The 16,767-nt window shown below is 53.7% G+C and overlaps 1 protein-coding gene across 3 annotated transcripts; it reads left to right on the plus strand.

Annotated features, from left to right (window-relative positions):
• Positions 1-4,032: 4,032 nt before the first annotated feature.
• HPCAL4 (hippocalcin like 4) lies at positions 4,033-15,323 on the plus strand. 3 transcript variants are annotated; one of them, XM_041737803.1, is made up of 4 exons: positions 4,033-4,180; positions 9,452-9,621; positions 9,767-9,982; positions 11,289-15,323. In XM_041737803.1, exons 2-4 carry the CDS (start codon positions 9,460-9,462, stop codon positions 11,484-11,486), a joined length of 576 nt encoding a protein of 191 aa, XP_041593737.1. In that variant the 5' UTR covers positions 4,033-4,180; positions 9,452-9,459; the 3' UTR covers positions 11,487-15,323. The 3 variants fall into 3 exon arrangements, with proteins under 3 accessions (XP_041593737.1, XP_041593735.1, XP_041593736.1); XM_041737801.1 differs by having other exon boundaries at positions 4,076-4,180; positions 9,423-9,621; XM_041737802.1 differs by having other exon boundaries at positions 4,076-4,180; positions 9,423-9,621; positions 9,794-9,982.
• Positions 15,324-16,767: the final 1,444 nt, after the last annotated feature.

The following is a 16,767-nucleotide window of genomic DNA, read 5'->3' on the forward strand; positions in this document are numbered from 1 at the left end:
ACCCAGGCTGATAATTCTAATAAAGACTGCACACAGTCAGGCCTGTGTAATTCCCCAAAGCAAAAATCTGTTCTAAGCCCTTTGCGCAAACTAACTCATTTTAGTCCTCAGAGTAGCCCTTTGATGTGGGGACTGTTATTATTATCCTTATTGACACACAGAGAGGTTAAGTAACTTGCCCATGGTCACACAGCTGGTAAGTGATAGAGCTGGGATGAAAACCCGGGCAGCCTGGCTCCACAGTCTGCATGTTTAACCCACTACACCTATAGGGCTTCTCCAGAGGAAGGTGAATGAAGGGGTGGACAAAACACAAAGTCCCCTGTAGGTAACACTCAAAGGAGGAACTGCAGAGGGAACTTCCTCTCTCTTAGTATCTTTTTTTTTTTTTTTAAGCTACCATGTATTAACAGGAAAAGAAAAAAGATAACAGATTACTATTTTGGCAATTAAAAAAAAAAAAAAAGTCCTGCTTAGCCAATAAGGGAGAGGGAAGGAGTCCAAAGCTGGTGATCTCACTGTCTCCCAGTCACAAAGGCTGTGAAATATCTAGGACCCAGGGGAATCCTAGCTGTCACCAGGCTGCACTGGTGACAAGGCTGAGAAACCCAGGGAGTTAGGGAGGTGTTATCCATCACAAAGGCCTTGGCAGTACCCAGTGTGAGGAAGGCTAGCACTTCAGGAAGCAAAATGAAGTGGCCATAGCCTGCAGACCTCTGACATGGAAACCCTGCTGGGATTTCCCTCTGTGCCCCCTTTTGGGTCCTCCCACACATGCACACCATTCCAGGCAGTCTGGGTAGGACTTACATGACACACAAGGTCTAGGGGGTTATTCACTGGCTCTATCTCTGGCCATTTGATGGCCAAGGGGCCATCAGCCAAGGGGCCAGGGAGGTGCCAGCTAACTGGAGGCCCAGGTACTGCTGTCATCCTGTGAGGGCTCCAGAGAGAAGACAGTCTGCTCTGCGCTCCTCGTTCTGCAGGAGCAGGGTCCACACCCTCAGCAGCACGGAACAGGTGTTGTCAAGGCTCCAAGCCTGAGAATAGCCAAGGCCACAACAAAAGTCAGAACTTAAATCACATTCTTCCTGGGATCCCTGGGTGGCGCAGCGGTTTGGCGCCTGCCTTTGGCCCAGGGTGCGATCCTGGAGACCCGGGATCGAATCCCACATCGGGCTCCCGGTGCATGGAGCCTGCTTCTCCCTCTGCCTGTGTCTCTGCCTCTCTCTCTCTCTCTGTGACTGTCATAAATAAAATAAAAAAAAATAAATCACATTCTTCTGGCTCAGCCTTTAGCCATAGAAAGTGGAAATCCCAACAACCTCCTCCTAGAAACACAAGTCAGTCAGTGATAAGAGTGTGGGTTCTGGAATCAGACCTGGATCAGAATCCAGCTCTGTTGCTAACAAGCTGTATGACAGTGGGCCAGTTGCTGAACCTCTCTGAACTTCCATCCACTGCCATGAAATAAAGTAATGATACCACAGCTGATATTCAGTCCCCGGTACAGCTGAATTGGTTGTTAAAACACCACAATACTTCCAAATTGATTGTAAACGAAGAACCATGGGCCTTGGGCTCCCCCACCCCATCCCTAGCTTTTCTTCTGCCTATTCCCCTTGATCTGGTAACTGAGGGGCTAACTCTTGGCAGGACAGAGACTTACTAAGTCTTTGGTCTAGCACCAAGGCCAGCATCCACTTTGATTGGCAATGCTCACGTCTGAATGGATTGTTAGATATTTTTAATGGCAGTGGTTATCTGTGGGATTAAGTAAGATGATACAGACAAAGGACTTGGCAGAGAGTTTAGTACAGAGTGAAGCAACTCGGTCAATGTCAACTGTTTTTGCTTTACGCATCAAACCTAAAGGCTGAGGCAGGATCAAGATCAGGGTCTCAAGTCTTACAAGCAGGTGAAGATGGGTTATGCTTGGCAGCTCAGGAACAGTCAAGACACCTGAGATGATTCATGGGCGAGGCTGCATGGGTGGTCGTACCTGGTTTAAAGAGCTAGAGCAAGACCAACATGTCCTGCTTCACCAACTGCTGCTTGCCTGCCTTCTCTGGTCACCTGGGATTCCTGGATCCCATGCTGATTCCAGGGTGGGGGACTGGGAAGTCAGGAGCGGTCACACTCTGGCCCTCTTGCAGTTCAGAGGAGCTTCTTTTTTGCTTTCATGATTACCAGCTCTACTATGTCTTGACCACCTCAGAGTCAGAGAAGCTGTTCCCAACAGGCTGGGCTTTGCCTTTCTCATGGCTTGGAGGATCAGCAAAGAATATTCCAAACCAAGGTTTCTGCACTTAAGGATTTGAAAAATCTTAAGGAGAGGCACTATTGTTTTCTGGCTAGGAGTGTGGGTTCTGGAGCAGATTGCTTGGGTTCAAATCCCAGCTCTGCCGCTTTACTAGCTTTGTGACCTTGGGCTAGTCGCTTAAGTGCTCTGAGCCTCAATTTCCTCATCTGGTATATGGGGATCATAATAGTATCCGTGTCACTGTGAAAAGGGGTGAGTTTTTGCCTATCCCTAGGTCCCCGGGGCCCACAGGAAGTGGGAGAAGGTGCTCAGGAAGTGACAGTGTCAGGGCTTTCCAAACACCTGTTCCTGTGAATCATCAGCCAAGGGGCCAGGGAGGTGCCAGCTAACTGGAGGCCCAGGTACTGCTGTCATCCTGTGAGGGCTCCAGAGAGGAAACAGCCTGCAGCCGGGAGAACGCCACCACAAAACAGGTTCCAGAGGGAATGGGACAGTTCCTTAAAAAAAAAAAAAAAAAAAAAAGACGTCGGCTGGTTAAACCCCAGGGAGCCTGGCCCCGGGGGTTTTGTCCACTCTTGGCTGGCCTGTCCTCGTCCCCCATCGTCAGGACCATCTCAACTTGTGCTCTTTGGCCAGTTGCCGGGCCTCTTCCCGCCGCGGCTCTTCAGCATCCCAGCTCCCATTGGACCAATCCCCAGACGCCCCGCCCCACTTTTGACAGCGGCCTAGAGGTCCCTCCCCCGCACGTGGCTCAGTCGGGGAGCGACCTGCTCTCCTCCCCCTACCCACCCCAAGCCCAACCCCCCCAAGTCGGAATCAAAGGGTTCCTTCCCGCCTCCTTGGGTCGGGAGTTCTCAGCTGCCAGGGCAGCCAGGGCAGCTCGGCCGGGCTTTGGGGAGACCCCCAAGTGCAGGGAAGAGGTGTTCCCGGGGCCCTGAAACCTTCCAGACCCACTCAGTGTAAACCGCCTCGGGCTTGTGTCAACATCCGAGGCCGGAGACTGGAGACTGGCGGCGGCTGGGGACCGGCTCCGTCTGCGGGACGGGAAGGTGGGAGGGTGGGGAAAGGAGGGTCCGCGGGGCAGGCAGCGGGACCCTCTGGAGGAGATCCCGAGCGGCCCCCCTGGGGTGGGGGCTCCGTGAGCAACAAGCAAGGCCTGTCTGGAGAGGACGGGCGTTAGGGGCTGTCGGGGGCCCACGACGAGCGTGGGGCCAGTAGGGCTGCGCTCGGGCGCCCCCACCTCCGCTCCGTGCGGCGGGTGTGCTGCGGGGGCGAGGAAGGCGTGGGCCGCCCCCCCCAGCTCTCCCCAACCCCGCTCCGCTACTCGGCAGCTCCTCGTCGCCCTCCTCCCGTTTCGGATGGGACACGGAGGGGGTCCCATCTTGTGACTCATCCCCTCTTCCATCCCCACCCCCGGCTGGGGCCCTGGAAGGGAAGGGCTTAGAGACTCGGCTGTGGCTCTCCCGTTTCCACAGCAACCGTGCGGTTGTTTTCGCGAATCCACTTCAATCATCACTTTTGGCCCCAGACGGCGGCCCGGGCCCTGAACCCCAGGGCGGGGCACCGCTGGGGGCACAGCACCCCCCCGGCCCCCGCCGCCACTTCCTCGCGACTCGCAGAAGGTCAGCGCGGGCGGGCGGGGCGCGCTCGGGCAGCCCGGCCTCACTGGCCATCCCGTCCCCACCTGAAACCCCGCCTGCCACTCCGCCCCAGCGGAGCCAATCAGCGCCCGACCTGCCCGGGGTGAGGCGGGGCTTATGCAAATCGTGTCGCCTCCGAGAGACAGAGTGATACAAGAGCTGGGAGGCGGCTCCGGTGCGGACCTCGGAGAGCCTGGCCGCCAGCCCGCGAGCCAGTCTCGGTCCTCGCGGCCCGCCGAGGCTCACGGCCATCCAGCGACCCGGCGAGCGGCCTCAGGTAACGCGGGCGGGGCCGGGCAGAGGCTCTTGTCCCCTCCCCCTCCACTCCCCGTTCCCGCTCCCCTCTCCTGCCCCCCTTGACCCCCGGTTCCCCCATGGCGTCTGAGGGGCCGCCCCTGGGCAGGGGATTCCCACCCCGTCCAGGTCCCTCGGGTGCCAGGGCGGGAGGCACAGCCGCCTCCTTACCCCCAGCTCAGGTAAGAACACCCCCTGCTCTGACCCCCAGCACACACACCCACACCCACACGCACACACACACTAGGGGTGTGCTCGAGGAAGCACCGAGCACCCTTCCTCTCTGGAGATGGGTAGTGGCCCAGCATCACGGCAACCTCCCACCTCCACGGATAGCCCCCACCCACACCATCCGGTCCCACCAGCAGCTAGCTGTGTACTTCACATCACCAGGCCCCTGCCCCCCAAGACGGCCCCACCTCCAAAGAGGGCCTATTCCCACCTCCTGTTGTCCCTCTCACTGTCCCCACCTCCCACCCCTCAGGTGGACAGAGCTCACAGCATATCTGGGGGAGGAAAGAAGCTCCCCCCCCTCCCAGTTCTCCTCCTCACGCTCTCTCAACAGCAACACCCCCTCCCCATGGTCCCAGGGCTAAGCAGAGGCCCCCTGTTCGGATGAGCCAGGGGCATCACCCCCAGCACACCAGTCTGTCCTGCTGCCAAGGTCCCCGCCGTCCCCTCTCCCCTCACCCCTCACAGGCGCAAAGTCCTCTTATTCTACCTCAAACATCTCTAATTTGGATTCTCCCTGGCCCTCTTGCGCCCAGCCACTCCCTCTCTATGTTCCTGCTGTTCCACAAGGACCTGCCAAAGCTCCATGTGGACTGTGTCACTCTATTCCCTAAGGTGGCCTGAATCTGGAAGGCAGAAGAGCTGGGTTAAAGCTTGCTTTTGCCTCAGCTGCTGTTTGCCTTTGGCCAAGTCACTTCCCTCTCTGATTCTTCATGAAATGGGGAAGGGGCAGGACAGGGGGTGGATCGGAGCTGATCTCGAACGGCCTTCCAACGCTGACACGCTCTGGCTCTGTGGCTGAGTACGAGCAAACGGGACCATTGCACTATTACCCTGAGCCATAAGGACATTTCATAGAAGGGGCCCGAGGGCGTTAGTCCTCACCAAGGGGACATGGCTCCTTACCCGGGCCTCCCCCTCGCACATGCTCTGCAGGCCTAGGCCCCTTCTCAGCTGCGTTTAAGTCCCTCCCAGGCCACCAGCCCATGTGGCATGGACACGCTTTGTTTATCATGCCCTGCCCCTCAGTGAGAAGGAGAGGGAGAAGACCTGGCTGCTGCTGCTATGGCTGCTGCTTGGAGGAGAGCAAAGGGAGGAGAGGAAAGAGAAAATCTCCTGACCAGGGAGCTATTGTCGCCATGGCAACTGTCTCAGCACCAGCTCCTCTGAAGCTGGGTGAGGGTGTGGGATTATCGCATCCCTCAATCCCTCCCACCCTCACTGTCACTTCCTCATTCGAAGCCCACGAAGCCCACGACCCTGAGCTCTGCCCTCTGGAAGGAGCCTCTGAGCACAAAGGGGTGGTGGCTTTGGGTGGGGGGCAGTGCCAGCCCCCCTCAGAGCCGGAGGGCAGCCCTCCAGAGGTGGGCAAAGAGGCCTGCCCATGTCCTGCAGGGCCGCAGCCCCAACAGAACATGCGATGCCCCCAAGGCCTGGGCCTTGTACTGATGGGCTGCGGTTGGCCTTGGGCGACCCCGTCCTTTCCCCGGGTCTGGGTTCCATTGTCTCTGAGCTGGGCGCAGTGGCAGGAGACTGCCGCCATCCCAAGGAGGAGGAAGGGGCTTCTGTCCTCTGGAATCCACCAGGGGACATTCACTGAACGTCTCTGAGTTCCAGACATAGCTTCTGGGGCTCTGCAGGCAGTTCCGTGCAGGCACCGAGGGGAGAACGGGACCGGTGTGGGGCAGGTACGAGAGGGCACACCTCGGGACCATGGGAAGAGGGCTTTTCTCACTCTCCCAGCGCACTTGGTTGTACGGGGAGGCCATGAGCCCTTTGCCATTGAGCAAAAGACTTGAAGAACTTTTTTTTTTTTTTTGGCTTGGGCCGGGATTTCATACAAAGATCTCTCCCAAATCAGGTTCCATTCTGGAATTCTAGGGCACCAGGTGAGGGTCAGAGAGTTCTGGAGTCTATGCACTTGTGGGGCTCAGGTCCATAGCCCTCAAATACTGAATCTGTGCTGCTGACTGTCCACTGTCCAGGCGGGGGGAGGCTGATCATAAGAAAGGCCCTTCAGGCCTAATGAGAGAGCCGCACCAGCCCAGATGGAAAGAAAGGGTATTAGGGGAGGAGAAGGCAGCTATGCGAGAGGGAGCCAGGTCCTGGCCTGTGAGGTCTAACTGGGAAGCATGTAGTTGTGAGGGGAGCAACAGGAGGTAAGGTGGGCACCTGTCCAGATTTTACAGGGTTCTAGAGTGTGAGGGGCCTCGTGGGCATGTGCACCTCTAGCCTATGTCGTACTTCTGGCCAAAACCAGAAATGGCCTTGCTTCAAAACAGGGAAATCAGAAGGCACTCCCTTTGAGGCAGCTGAGCCCAGGGGCATGGCTTAGCGTGCAGCATTGCAGCAGGAGGCTCTCAGCCCCTAGGCTGTGCCCCTGGCCCTGACGATGGGGAGACAGAGGACACGGTGGAGGTTCCAGGAGTGCTTCAAAGGAAAGAACAACAGAACTTGGTGCCGGTTGGCCCTAGGGAAAAGCAAGAGGGGAAACTAAAGGTAACAAAGATCACATTTCCCCCTTGGGATGAGGGAGGGGAGGAAGGAAAGGTTGATGCAGTGGGACAATGGCCGCAGGTTGAGGGTGTCTGCTTGTAGATGAGTGGAGTCAGGGGAGCTGTTGGGTCACCCCCAGGGATGGATATTTCCTAGATGGTGGCCTGGAGTTCAGTAAGAGGCCAAGAGGGAGAACAGAGCTAGGGTTTTCCAAGAAGGCAGGCAGGAGTGGGGAAGGTCTATTCTGGATGAGAGGAACCATAATTTGGAGAGGATGGCAGGGATTCAGCTTGGGTGTTCATCTGGACTCTTCCATTGACCTGCTACGTAACTCTGAGCCAGCTTTCTCCTTTCTCCGGGTTCCAGTTTTCACTAAAATAAGGAGATAGCTTAAAGGCACTGCCAGCATCCTTGTGCCCAGTGTAGCTGTCCTGGACTCCACCTCCAGGTTCCTGAAGATGGCATGCCTCCCCCTCCCTAGCTTCTCCTGGGAGCATGGAGGATTCCACATCCTCTGGTGGTGGTAGGTGGGGGAGGATGTTGCTACTCCTGCTGCTACTTGATCTTCCTCAAGGCCCTGTGGAGGAATCTGAGGCCCAGAGATATCCTATAACTAACTGGAGGCCACCTAGCAAGGGAGGGGGCATGGAAGAGACCAATCTCAGATCTGGTTGTTCAGGGCACTCCTGGCAGTAGGGATGAGAAGCCACCATGCTGGCATGCAGCGGGCTATGGAAGTGGAATCCTTCTGCTGGCCCGACAACTTCCTTTTCCAGAGTATCTTCATGATTGGTTACCCCGGGGTCAGAGTCTGGTGCCCTTCCAGAGAGACCCCAGACAGGTCAAAGTTACCTCTTGGGCCATGTCCTAGGAATCTCAGGATTCCTAGGAACCTCAGTTTCCTAGGAAACTCAGGATATTCCTCCCATGGAGGTCAGATGAGAATGTCCACCTTCAGGGCCTGGCAGGGCCTCGCTCCCGATATATCCTGGGGAGGTCCTATGCCTCCTGCAGAAACTGCCTCCATCACAGGCTACACAAGCAGCTTCTGTTCCAGTGGGGAACAGAACCTGCTTCTCAGCAACACCACCTCCATTCATCCAGCCCCAAATCTTTTTTTTTTTTTTTTTAAGATTTTATTTATTTATTCATAAGAGACGCAGAGAGGGAGAAGCAGGTTCCCTGTGCCTGATGTGGGACTCGATCCCAGGACCTCGGGATCATGACCTGAGCCAAAGGCAGATGAGCCACCAAGGTGCCCCCATTCAGCCCCAAATCTAAACATCTGCCTCAACTTCTCTGTACACCCCCCACATTCAGTCACCAACCCAAGCCTTGCCACCGCCTCTCCTAACATGTCTCAATCCATCCACGTCATTCCATGGCCTCTGCCCTAGTGTCACCATCTCTCACCTGAACTATGCAGCAGGCCCATCTCTGGTCTCCATCTTCCCGCCACCCAGGCCGTCTTGCATACTGTAGCCAAAGGAAAAAATTCTAAACACATTCCTTCTCTCTCATCCCTGCACCTAGTTCAGGACCTGCTGCTGAAAGCGTCTGTTTGTGCACTGAATGCTATCTTCCTAGCCCTTGCTTTAAAATCCCTATGGGTAACGGCCAAGCCCCTTAGCATGGATGGAAGGCCCTTGACAATCAGCCAGCCACCTCTTTGACCCAAGTATGAGTTACTGAAGGTTGGCCCATATCTACTTTATCCCCATCATGGAACGGGACTAGCACCCACAGTCAGCCTCAATAATTGCTCAGGGACTGAATGACTAATGAAAAGCAGGATGAGTCAAGGCCTTCAATGCGACTAGGACTTCTATTTGTACAGAGGAAGGAGGGAGAGAAGCTTCCTGCTGGGGTGGCTCCAAAAGCCTCGAGGGAGAACTTGGGAGATGATGCGGGGGGGGGGGGGGGGACACATAAGGAACTTTCCTCAGGTCCTTAGGTGGAGAAGAGCCTGCAGCAAGGTGGCTAGGGGCTGAGGGTGGAAAGCTCTAAGTTGCAAGGAGACGATTAAGACTCTGTTCTAGGGGTGTGGGGAGCTCTGGCAGGTGTATGCGGGAGAGGGAAGGTATGCAGGAAGACTGTGCATCAGTCAGCACCATCAGGGAGAAGGTGGGGCGCTGAGACCTGGGGGCGGAGATCCTAGGTGCTGGGAGAGGAAACCAGCTGTGAGGAGGGGGGTGCTGCTGTGGAGAAAGGAGCCCTCGCCATTGTGGGGCGTGCATTGATGGGGGGAGAGATTCCTACCTGTGTGGGGGCCAGGAGGCAGGACCTCCTACGGAAGGCGTGTGAACCATAGGGCCTAGCTCTAGGAAGGTGGGCTTGTTGAGGGCGGTGGTGACAGGAGGGGCCACACCCTGCTGTGGAAGGATGGATCCTGGCTGTGGGAACGTAGGGTTTGTTATGGGAGGGGTTGTTGTGGAGAAAGGGAACCCTGTCCTATGGGGTCCTGGGGGATCGCTGCTGAGGTGAGGGCCTTGCCCTAGATGGAACTGAAGGAGGTCCTGCCCCCCAGGCCCTGCCATGGGGAAGACCAACAGCAAGCTGGCCCCAGAGGTGCTGGAGGACCTGGTTCAGAACACCGAGTTCAGCGAGCAGGAGCTGAAGCAGTGGTACAAGGGCTTCCTGAAGGACTGCCCCAGCGGTATCCTTAACCTGGAGGAGTTCCAGCAGCTCTACATCAAGGTGGGCGGGCCGGCGGCCCGGGCGAGGCCAGGGAACTCCAGGGGGCGGGGCGGGCCGGGCGGGTGGGGGCGGGGCCAGGCAATCGAGGAGGCGGGCAGGGACAGCAGGGCTGGGGCTTCTCCCCGACGTTCCCTCCACGTCTCAGTTCTTTCCCTACGGCGACGCCTCCAAGTTTGCGCAGCACGCTTTCCGCACCTTCGACAAGAACGGCGACGGCACCATCGACTTCCGGGAGTTCATCTGTGCCCTTTCGGTCACCTCCCGCGGCAGCTTCGAGCAGAAACTCAACTGGGCCTTTGAGATGTACGACCTGGATGGCGACGGGCGCATCACGCGCCTCGAGATGCTGGAGATCATCGAGGTGCGCTGGGGCCGATCCGGGAGGCCAGGTTGTGCTGGGGTGATGCCCCTCCTTGTCTTCGCGGCAGGTCCTCTCCAGCCCTCTCCAGGCACCCTCCTGTCGGCCCTCAGGAGCATCCTGGATGCACTCCACCTGTCCCCACACCCCGCCTCCCAGGACCCAGTGGCTAGCTAGCGTTGGTTGGGTGCACAGTGTAGGACAGACCTTGTACTAAGTGCTTTGCCCAGCAATCCTATGGGGTAGGTACTAACAGAAACCCCATTTTACAGAGGAGGAAACATAGCAAGTGATGGTTCATGATTCAAATCCAAGGAGTCTGACTCCAGAGCCTAAGTTTCGAACTCATTATTTTTTCACCGAATATGTATTGAGTGGCTACCTTGCGCCAGGCACTGTTCAAAGTTCCTGCTTTGGACACTCTTTTAGTGAGAAGATTTAAAAGCAACAAGAAAAAAACCTGTGCTATGTCAAGCAGAAAGTGTTATGAAGAAGAGAAGCAAAGTAAGGGGAGGGAGAAGGATAGAGGAGCAGTATATGGGGTGAAATGTGAGCAGCAACCTGAATAAGGTGAGGGAGCTAATTATGTAAATGTCTGCGGGAAGAGTGTTCTATGCAGAGGGAACAGTAAATGCAAAGTCACTGAGGTGAGACTGTTTTTGCAAGTGTTCAAGGAGTAGCCAAGAGGCCAGGATTCAAGAGAAGTGAATGAGGGGAGAGTGGTAGGAATTAGTCAGACAGGAGCCCAATCACTTAGCCTCTCACAGTCTGGGATTGAGACTTGACTAAATGGGAAACCATGTAGAGCTCTCTATTCTTGGTGTGGAGAACAGACTAAGGGTGCAGGAAGGCAGTAGAAGCAGGGAGACCAGTTAGGATGCTTCCACTGCAGGCCACTCAGGAGCCGATGGGAACAGCAACTCTGGAGGAGCCATGGAAGTGGTTGGATATTGGATATGGGACCTACTGCAAAATTTGGGCCAACAAGTTTTGCTGAAGGATTGGACATGAGGGAGAGTTAAGAATGGTGTCGAGGTTTTTTTGCCTGAACAACTAGAAAGATGAATTTGCTACTTACCAGGACAGGGAATGCTACTGGAAGAGCGGGTTAGAGGTGAAGAGCTGGGTTTTAGACATGTATGGGAAATACCCATTAAATATTCAGTCTTAATGACCATACATCACCTTCTAGTAGCTTCACCATCTCCAAGTGTTCGCCTTGCCCATCCCCGGCCCCTTCATTCATCACTGATCATCCCTGCCGGCTGTCAGTGTTCACAGTTTCCCCTGTGCCCTCCACCCTTACCAGGCTATCTACAAGATGGTGGGCACTGTGATCATGATGCGCATGAACCAAGATGGGCTCACGCCCCAGCAGCGTGTGGACAAGATCTTCAAGAAGATGGACCAGGATAAGGACGACCAGATCACGCTGGAGGAATTCAAGGAGGCAGCCAAGAGTGACCCATCCATTGTACTGCTGCTGCAATGTGACATGCAGAAGTAGAGGCTGGTGAGGGGCAGGGCCCCTGGCCAGGAGGGGCGTGGCCACCTCCCAACCCGCTGATCTCTCAGGGGGAGGGGTACTCTAGCCTCACTCTCTGGCCCATCCACCCCTCTGCCCAAGCCCTTGCTCCCCTCAGTCGAGATCCTTGAGGGACCACCTCACCCTGGAAAAGAGACAGATCCTCAGGTATTCTGTGGTCTAGCCCCACCCCCAGTTTTGGCCCAGAACCAACATCCACTGGGCATAGGGAGTTGGCTTTTGCCCCAAGAGGCAGGATTGAGGAAGGGGGGCTGAGGGTCTGCTTTGGAATTCTGTTCTTCCTGGGATTATGCTTTATAGGATGTGGTCTCACAGATCCCAGTTAAAGGGCCAAAGTGGGTCTGTCCTTTGCTGAGGACCTAAATTCCTTGAAGGTGGTCTCTGCCCTGCCCCCTCGACTCTACCTGGCCCCTCCGGCCCCAGCCTTTGGAGCGTTCATTCAGTCCTTTCTTCACTTAACATTTATTGAGCACCTGTTTGATACCAGGCACCTCTAGGTGCTAGGGTTATGGTAGTTTACAAGACACATTCTGTGCCCTCTGGAAGTTCCTAAGGGAAATGAGGCAAACTTCCAGTGGTCAGAGTCTCAGATGGGAACGTCCCACACAGCTGAGCAGAGGATGTGCTAAGGCCAGTTAGTTTGAAAGGAACTATTAAATCTTTCAGCTCAGCTCCACCCAGAGCGGCAGAGGGATGAAATGAAAAGTATTTGGGTGTCTAGGAGTGGAAGGTTTGTGAAAGAAACACTGATATTTATGTAATACTTATTTTTTTAGCACCCTTTAAAAGAGCTAAAGTCATTTTATTAGTTTAGGATATTAAAGCATACTTTATATTACTGGGTTTCTTGTAAAATGATGAAATGAATATAGAGAATGCTAACTTGGGGGGGGGCGGTGAGGGAGAGCTGAGAAAAAAAAAAAGGGAAAATACCAGCAAACTTACCAAGTAACACTTTTTTCTTATCAGACTAAGTCCCAAGGTGTCACCATCAGCAGCTTCTGCTGCTTCCTTTTTAATGACCTTTTTCAATTCACTGAGTAACTATCCTGCACTTGCCCTGGTTGGATGCTGACTTCAGAAAAAGAAAAAAAAAAAAAACAAAAAAAAACAAAAGCAAGGTTTGCTGAGTGTGAGACAAGGGTAGCTTCCACATCTTGGTAGTTCCTTTCTGGATTTGGTCTAGTTTCAAGGGTGGGCTTGTTCTTTCTGCTATAGAAACAGAAGGAGCTAGGAGAAGAGGACTGTTTAGGTTGCCAGACTGCGTTTATGGGACCAAATGCCTAAAAATGTGCTGGGGACATGCTCTTTCTAACCCCAAATCCTCAGCCTGCCAGGTAAATTCATCATCTTCCAGGTGCACTGGCTTTGCTTTCTGCTTTCTGCTTTTGGTCAATGAGCTATACAGCTGCATGCTTTGACTGCCAGAAAATTAATCTTGCTTCTTCAAGCCTTTCACTTTATTTCCTCCTGTACTTGTGATCAGAAATTAGCTTCGATGTACAGTGACAGATTTCCTCTTGAACTGCTGATGAAAACAGTCTAGCACACAGGTGCTGTCAGCCCAAGGTAGGAGCAGGGAGTGATCACTGAGTCAGCGGTGCCGGATTGCATCTCCGGGAAAGAGATGTGATGTCTCATCTGAGTGCTCATCTGTCCTCCCTTTCTGCAGGTGGAAACTCTTGGGGACTCTGATCTTTGGTCCCAAACTCCCTTGGACCTTCCTTCTTGCTGCCCTTGGAGGTAGCAAGGCCACTTTGTTGCCACTCTCTTTCTATCTTCTGCCTATGACTGGCCATGTGGTAAGGCCGGGAATTCATATCATCAGGCCATAACCAGCAGATTTTTATCCAGTAATGCCTCAAGGAATATTCCATTGCTCTAAAGAGCTGGTCATTAGATGTTCTTGTGCTACCAGTCAGCACCGCAGACACACAGATACTCTACAGCCTGGCTCAACTGAGACTTCTGGTAAAGGCTTTTTACAAAGTGGGATTCCTGCCCCCCCCCCCAAATGTTGAATCTAACCTAACTCACAATCACACAGAACTTCATAGCTTTCAAAGGCCCGCCATCTACTCCATCTCATCCTATCCCCCAGCCTGGGGAAATAGAGATTTTCATTCCCCCTCTCCAGACTTGGGAAGTGAAGTACAGAAAGTGGGAATCCCTTGTGAGAGCAAACGGTCGGGGATGGCACGGTGCCAAGACTTGAACCCAAGGCTCGAGGAGGGTTTCTTCCTTTAGAGTCTCTCCCTCCTCATCTGTCTGACTCGGAGTCATACAAAGTTGACTGTGGGGCCAGCTAAGTTAGTTTTGGTCTTTGACAAGCTTCCTGCTAAGAAGTTTCTGAGGCCGTGGTCTTCCAAAAAGAAACAGGAGCTTGGTTGAACTCCCAACATTTTCAAGCACCTTCCGTCTGCTTCTGGGCAGCTCTGCTAACAGGTCAGTGCTGTCCTGGGAAGCCTCTGATTCAGAACCGCAGAAGCATCTTGCACTGTCTTTACTACCATATTCCTCCCCAGGAGAACTATTCTTGTTTTTCTTCAGCTGGTGGGCAAGTCCTACCCATGAGAGCATGTTTGATAATTCCAAGCTTTTAGACATATGCTGTGGGCAATATTTGCCAGTTAGGCCAAAGAGTCTCAGATAGCCCAGCGGTGTGAACACATAAAGCCAGGCTGGGAACCAGGACCACCATCTTCTTGATGGGAGGAGCCACAGGCAGGCCAGGCCTTGCTCCCACATGCTTCTAGATGTCCCAGGCACTGTGTGCTCGGGGGCTCCTGTGGTAGAGCACCAGCCCTGCTTTCAGAAGAGAGGCAGGCCTCTGATCCCTGTGCCACCTATGAGTGACTTGCCATAGAGCACAACGTTAGGAGTCATGGAAGCATGACTCGCAGACACACAAAAATACATAGACCTTGAAAACGATGATATATTCAAACTCTCCTTCTGAAGTTTTGTATCTTCTTGCACCAAGTCCGAATTGAAAGGTTCCAGAATCTACCTCCTAACTGCATTCTATCCTCCCTCAATCTTTTGGGCTAATTGATAAGCCCCCTATTTTTTATCTCTAAAAATCATCAACAAGGTCTACGTCTGATGGCTGCTCCAGTCCTTTGAGCTGTAGTCAGGATAATATAACTTGCCTCTGAATCCAAAGTTAAGAAAAAGGAAGCCCATAAGCAAAGGCACTGAATCTTTTCCTGCCAATTTCTAGAGGTAGAAATTCATCCTGCTACAGAGAGAGAGAGAGAGAGAGAGAGAAAAGAGAAAGCAAAGATAGAGAGTGAGAGAGCACGCTGGCATTTCTACAGGGGGTAGTAAGCTGACGCTGTAAATATTTTTACACAAAAATTTACTAAAGCCACAAATTTTCCTAAGATCCACCCTGGGTGAGGTTTTGTTCTGACATTAGAGATCACTGTGGAAGAAAGAATACACTTCCTACATATTTTATTTATAATTTTTGAAAAAAAATTCTTTAAATCCTACAGTTGCAAAGTTTCAGAAAAATATGGAATTTTCTTCCTGAAATTTTCAAGGGTTTCTTTTACTTTTGCCAGAAGGTGGGGCAGAACTGGGCCTCCCAGGGTGTAGGACCTTTCCTGCTTGGTGGAGGGGAAAAGCGGAGCTGGGTGGCAGAGGAGGGCATCCCAACTCATTTTCTAGTGCGGCCCCCCGTCCCCTCCACATGTGCTGCTCCTGGCTGTGGCCACAGTGACTGTTCTCACTGTTCAACCCTGTGCTGTATGGTGTGTTTTTCACTGACTGTGAATAAAAGGTGTGACCATGCTGAGGGCTCTTACTCTTCCCTAAGCTGAGATAGGGCTGGGGTGTGGGACATGGGGAGAAGAGGCCTGGGGACAGCTCAACAGTGGGGGTACCTCAGTCACCTCCTTGGGACTGAAGGCCTTGTTCCAGCAAGGACTCTGGTTGCGTGGAACAGAGACCCACTCGAGCTAATTCAAAGAAGGGGGTGGGCAGATTACAAGGGACCCTGAAGAGGGAAAAATCAAGAATGACAGAGCCTCGAAAGAACTGGAAATGGCAGCGGGGCCTCTCCCTTCTTCACTCTGGGCCTCTCTCTTCCCTTTGGCAATATTTGCATCTGGCATTTGTTCTTTCCTCAGTTTCTCTTCAGACTTCCTTGATTTCCCTTCAAAAAGTGGCTGCGTCCCCAACTCTATCAAGACTTTCCAACAGATGACAACTCCTGTCTGCATCAATTAGTTCAGTTCTCAAGTGCACGAATCTGATTGGTTGAGCTTGGCTTATGGGCGGAGGGGGGGGGGCTTGGTCCATTCATCCATCAATGACCTGGTGCTGATATCTGGGCCTGTGGACAGAGCTAATTTAGGGCAGACAACATTGGACTTAGTTTCTCCCCCTGTCCAGTGGAAGGCATCATTGAGCCCAAACGAGTGGATGGCAGGGAGTGGGGAGAAAAGCCAAGAGCCAGGATTACAATTAGGCCATATGATGCCTGTTGTGCAAATTAGGAAAAGTCACCCTTCCGAGTGTAAACAGCCTTGTAAGTATGCAGCTGGGCCAGTGGATGGCACCTTTGGCCTAATGAGAAAAGTATACCCCTTCTTCTGAATAAATACAGCCTGCCGTGGTGCACAGGTTGGCAAGTGGAGCAGATCTTGGATTTCAGTCCCATCTGCCCTGCTGGTCAAGGGGGTTGTGCAGTGCGTGACCTGGTCCACCATCCACAAGGAGACCAGCCCAGGCCCTGTGACCTCCCGGAATGGCATTAGTGTTGATGTGTTTTTCTTAGAATACCACCGCCCACCCCCCGTGACCAGTGAGGCACTGTTTGTTGCAGGGAGTTGGGGGCAGTGGCAGCTGGAGGTGACTGCTTCCTCCTGAAACACTCAATTGCATTAACAAGGATTTTCTCAAGGACGCTTGGAGGGGGCCAGTTTCCTTGGCAGGAAGCAATTAGGACAGAGGAAGGAGGCTGACCTGGCCTCAGGGCAGCCATAAACCTCAGGAGGTGACTCAGGAGCCCAAGAACTTAGGGCTGCTGTTCCCAGCCAAAGCCTCACTGAGGGGGGTAGTTTTGCTCCCTGCCTACCTTGGGGAGCACAGGTCCTGGGTTACCATCTCCTGAAAACTACCCTCCTGGCCTTCATCACCTCTAACTCAGGTTGGTCTACCTCCTGCTTCCAGGCTTGCCCTGGGTGCCATCCGACTGTCCCTAAGGAGCTAGAGTGATGTTCCTAAAGTGCAA

Source organism: Vulpes lagopus, chromosome 23 (genome assembly GCF_018345385.1).
Source record: "Vulpes lagopus strain Blue_001 chromosome 23, ASM1834538v1, whole genome shotgun sequence".
In the NCBI taxonomy this organism is placed as follows: Eukaryota; Metazoa; Chordata; class Mammalia; order Carnivora; family Canidae; genus Vulpes; species Vulpes lagopus.

Bases quoted from the DNA above. Each gene is read 5' to 3' on its own strand.
- HPCAL4 (XM_041737803.1), top strand. From the start codon at position 9,460: ATGGGGAAGACCAACAGCAAGCTGGCCCCAGAGGTGCTGGAGGACCTG. The intron at 9,622-9,766 runs GTGGGCGGGCCG...TCCACGTCTCAG, and splicing joins TCCAGCAGCTCTACATCAAG to TTCTTTCCCTACGGCGACGC. The intron at 9,983-11,288 runs GTGCGCTGGGGC...CACCCTTACCAG, and splicing joins AGATGCTGGAGATCATCGAG to GCTATCTACAAGATGGTGGG.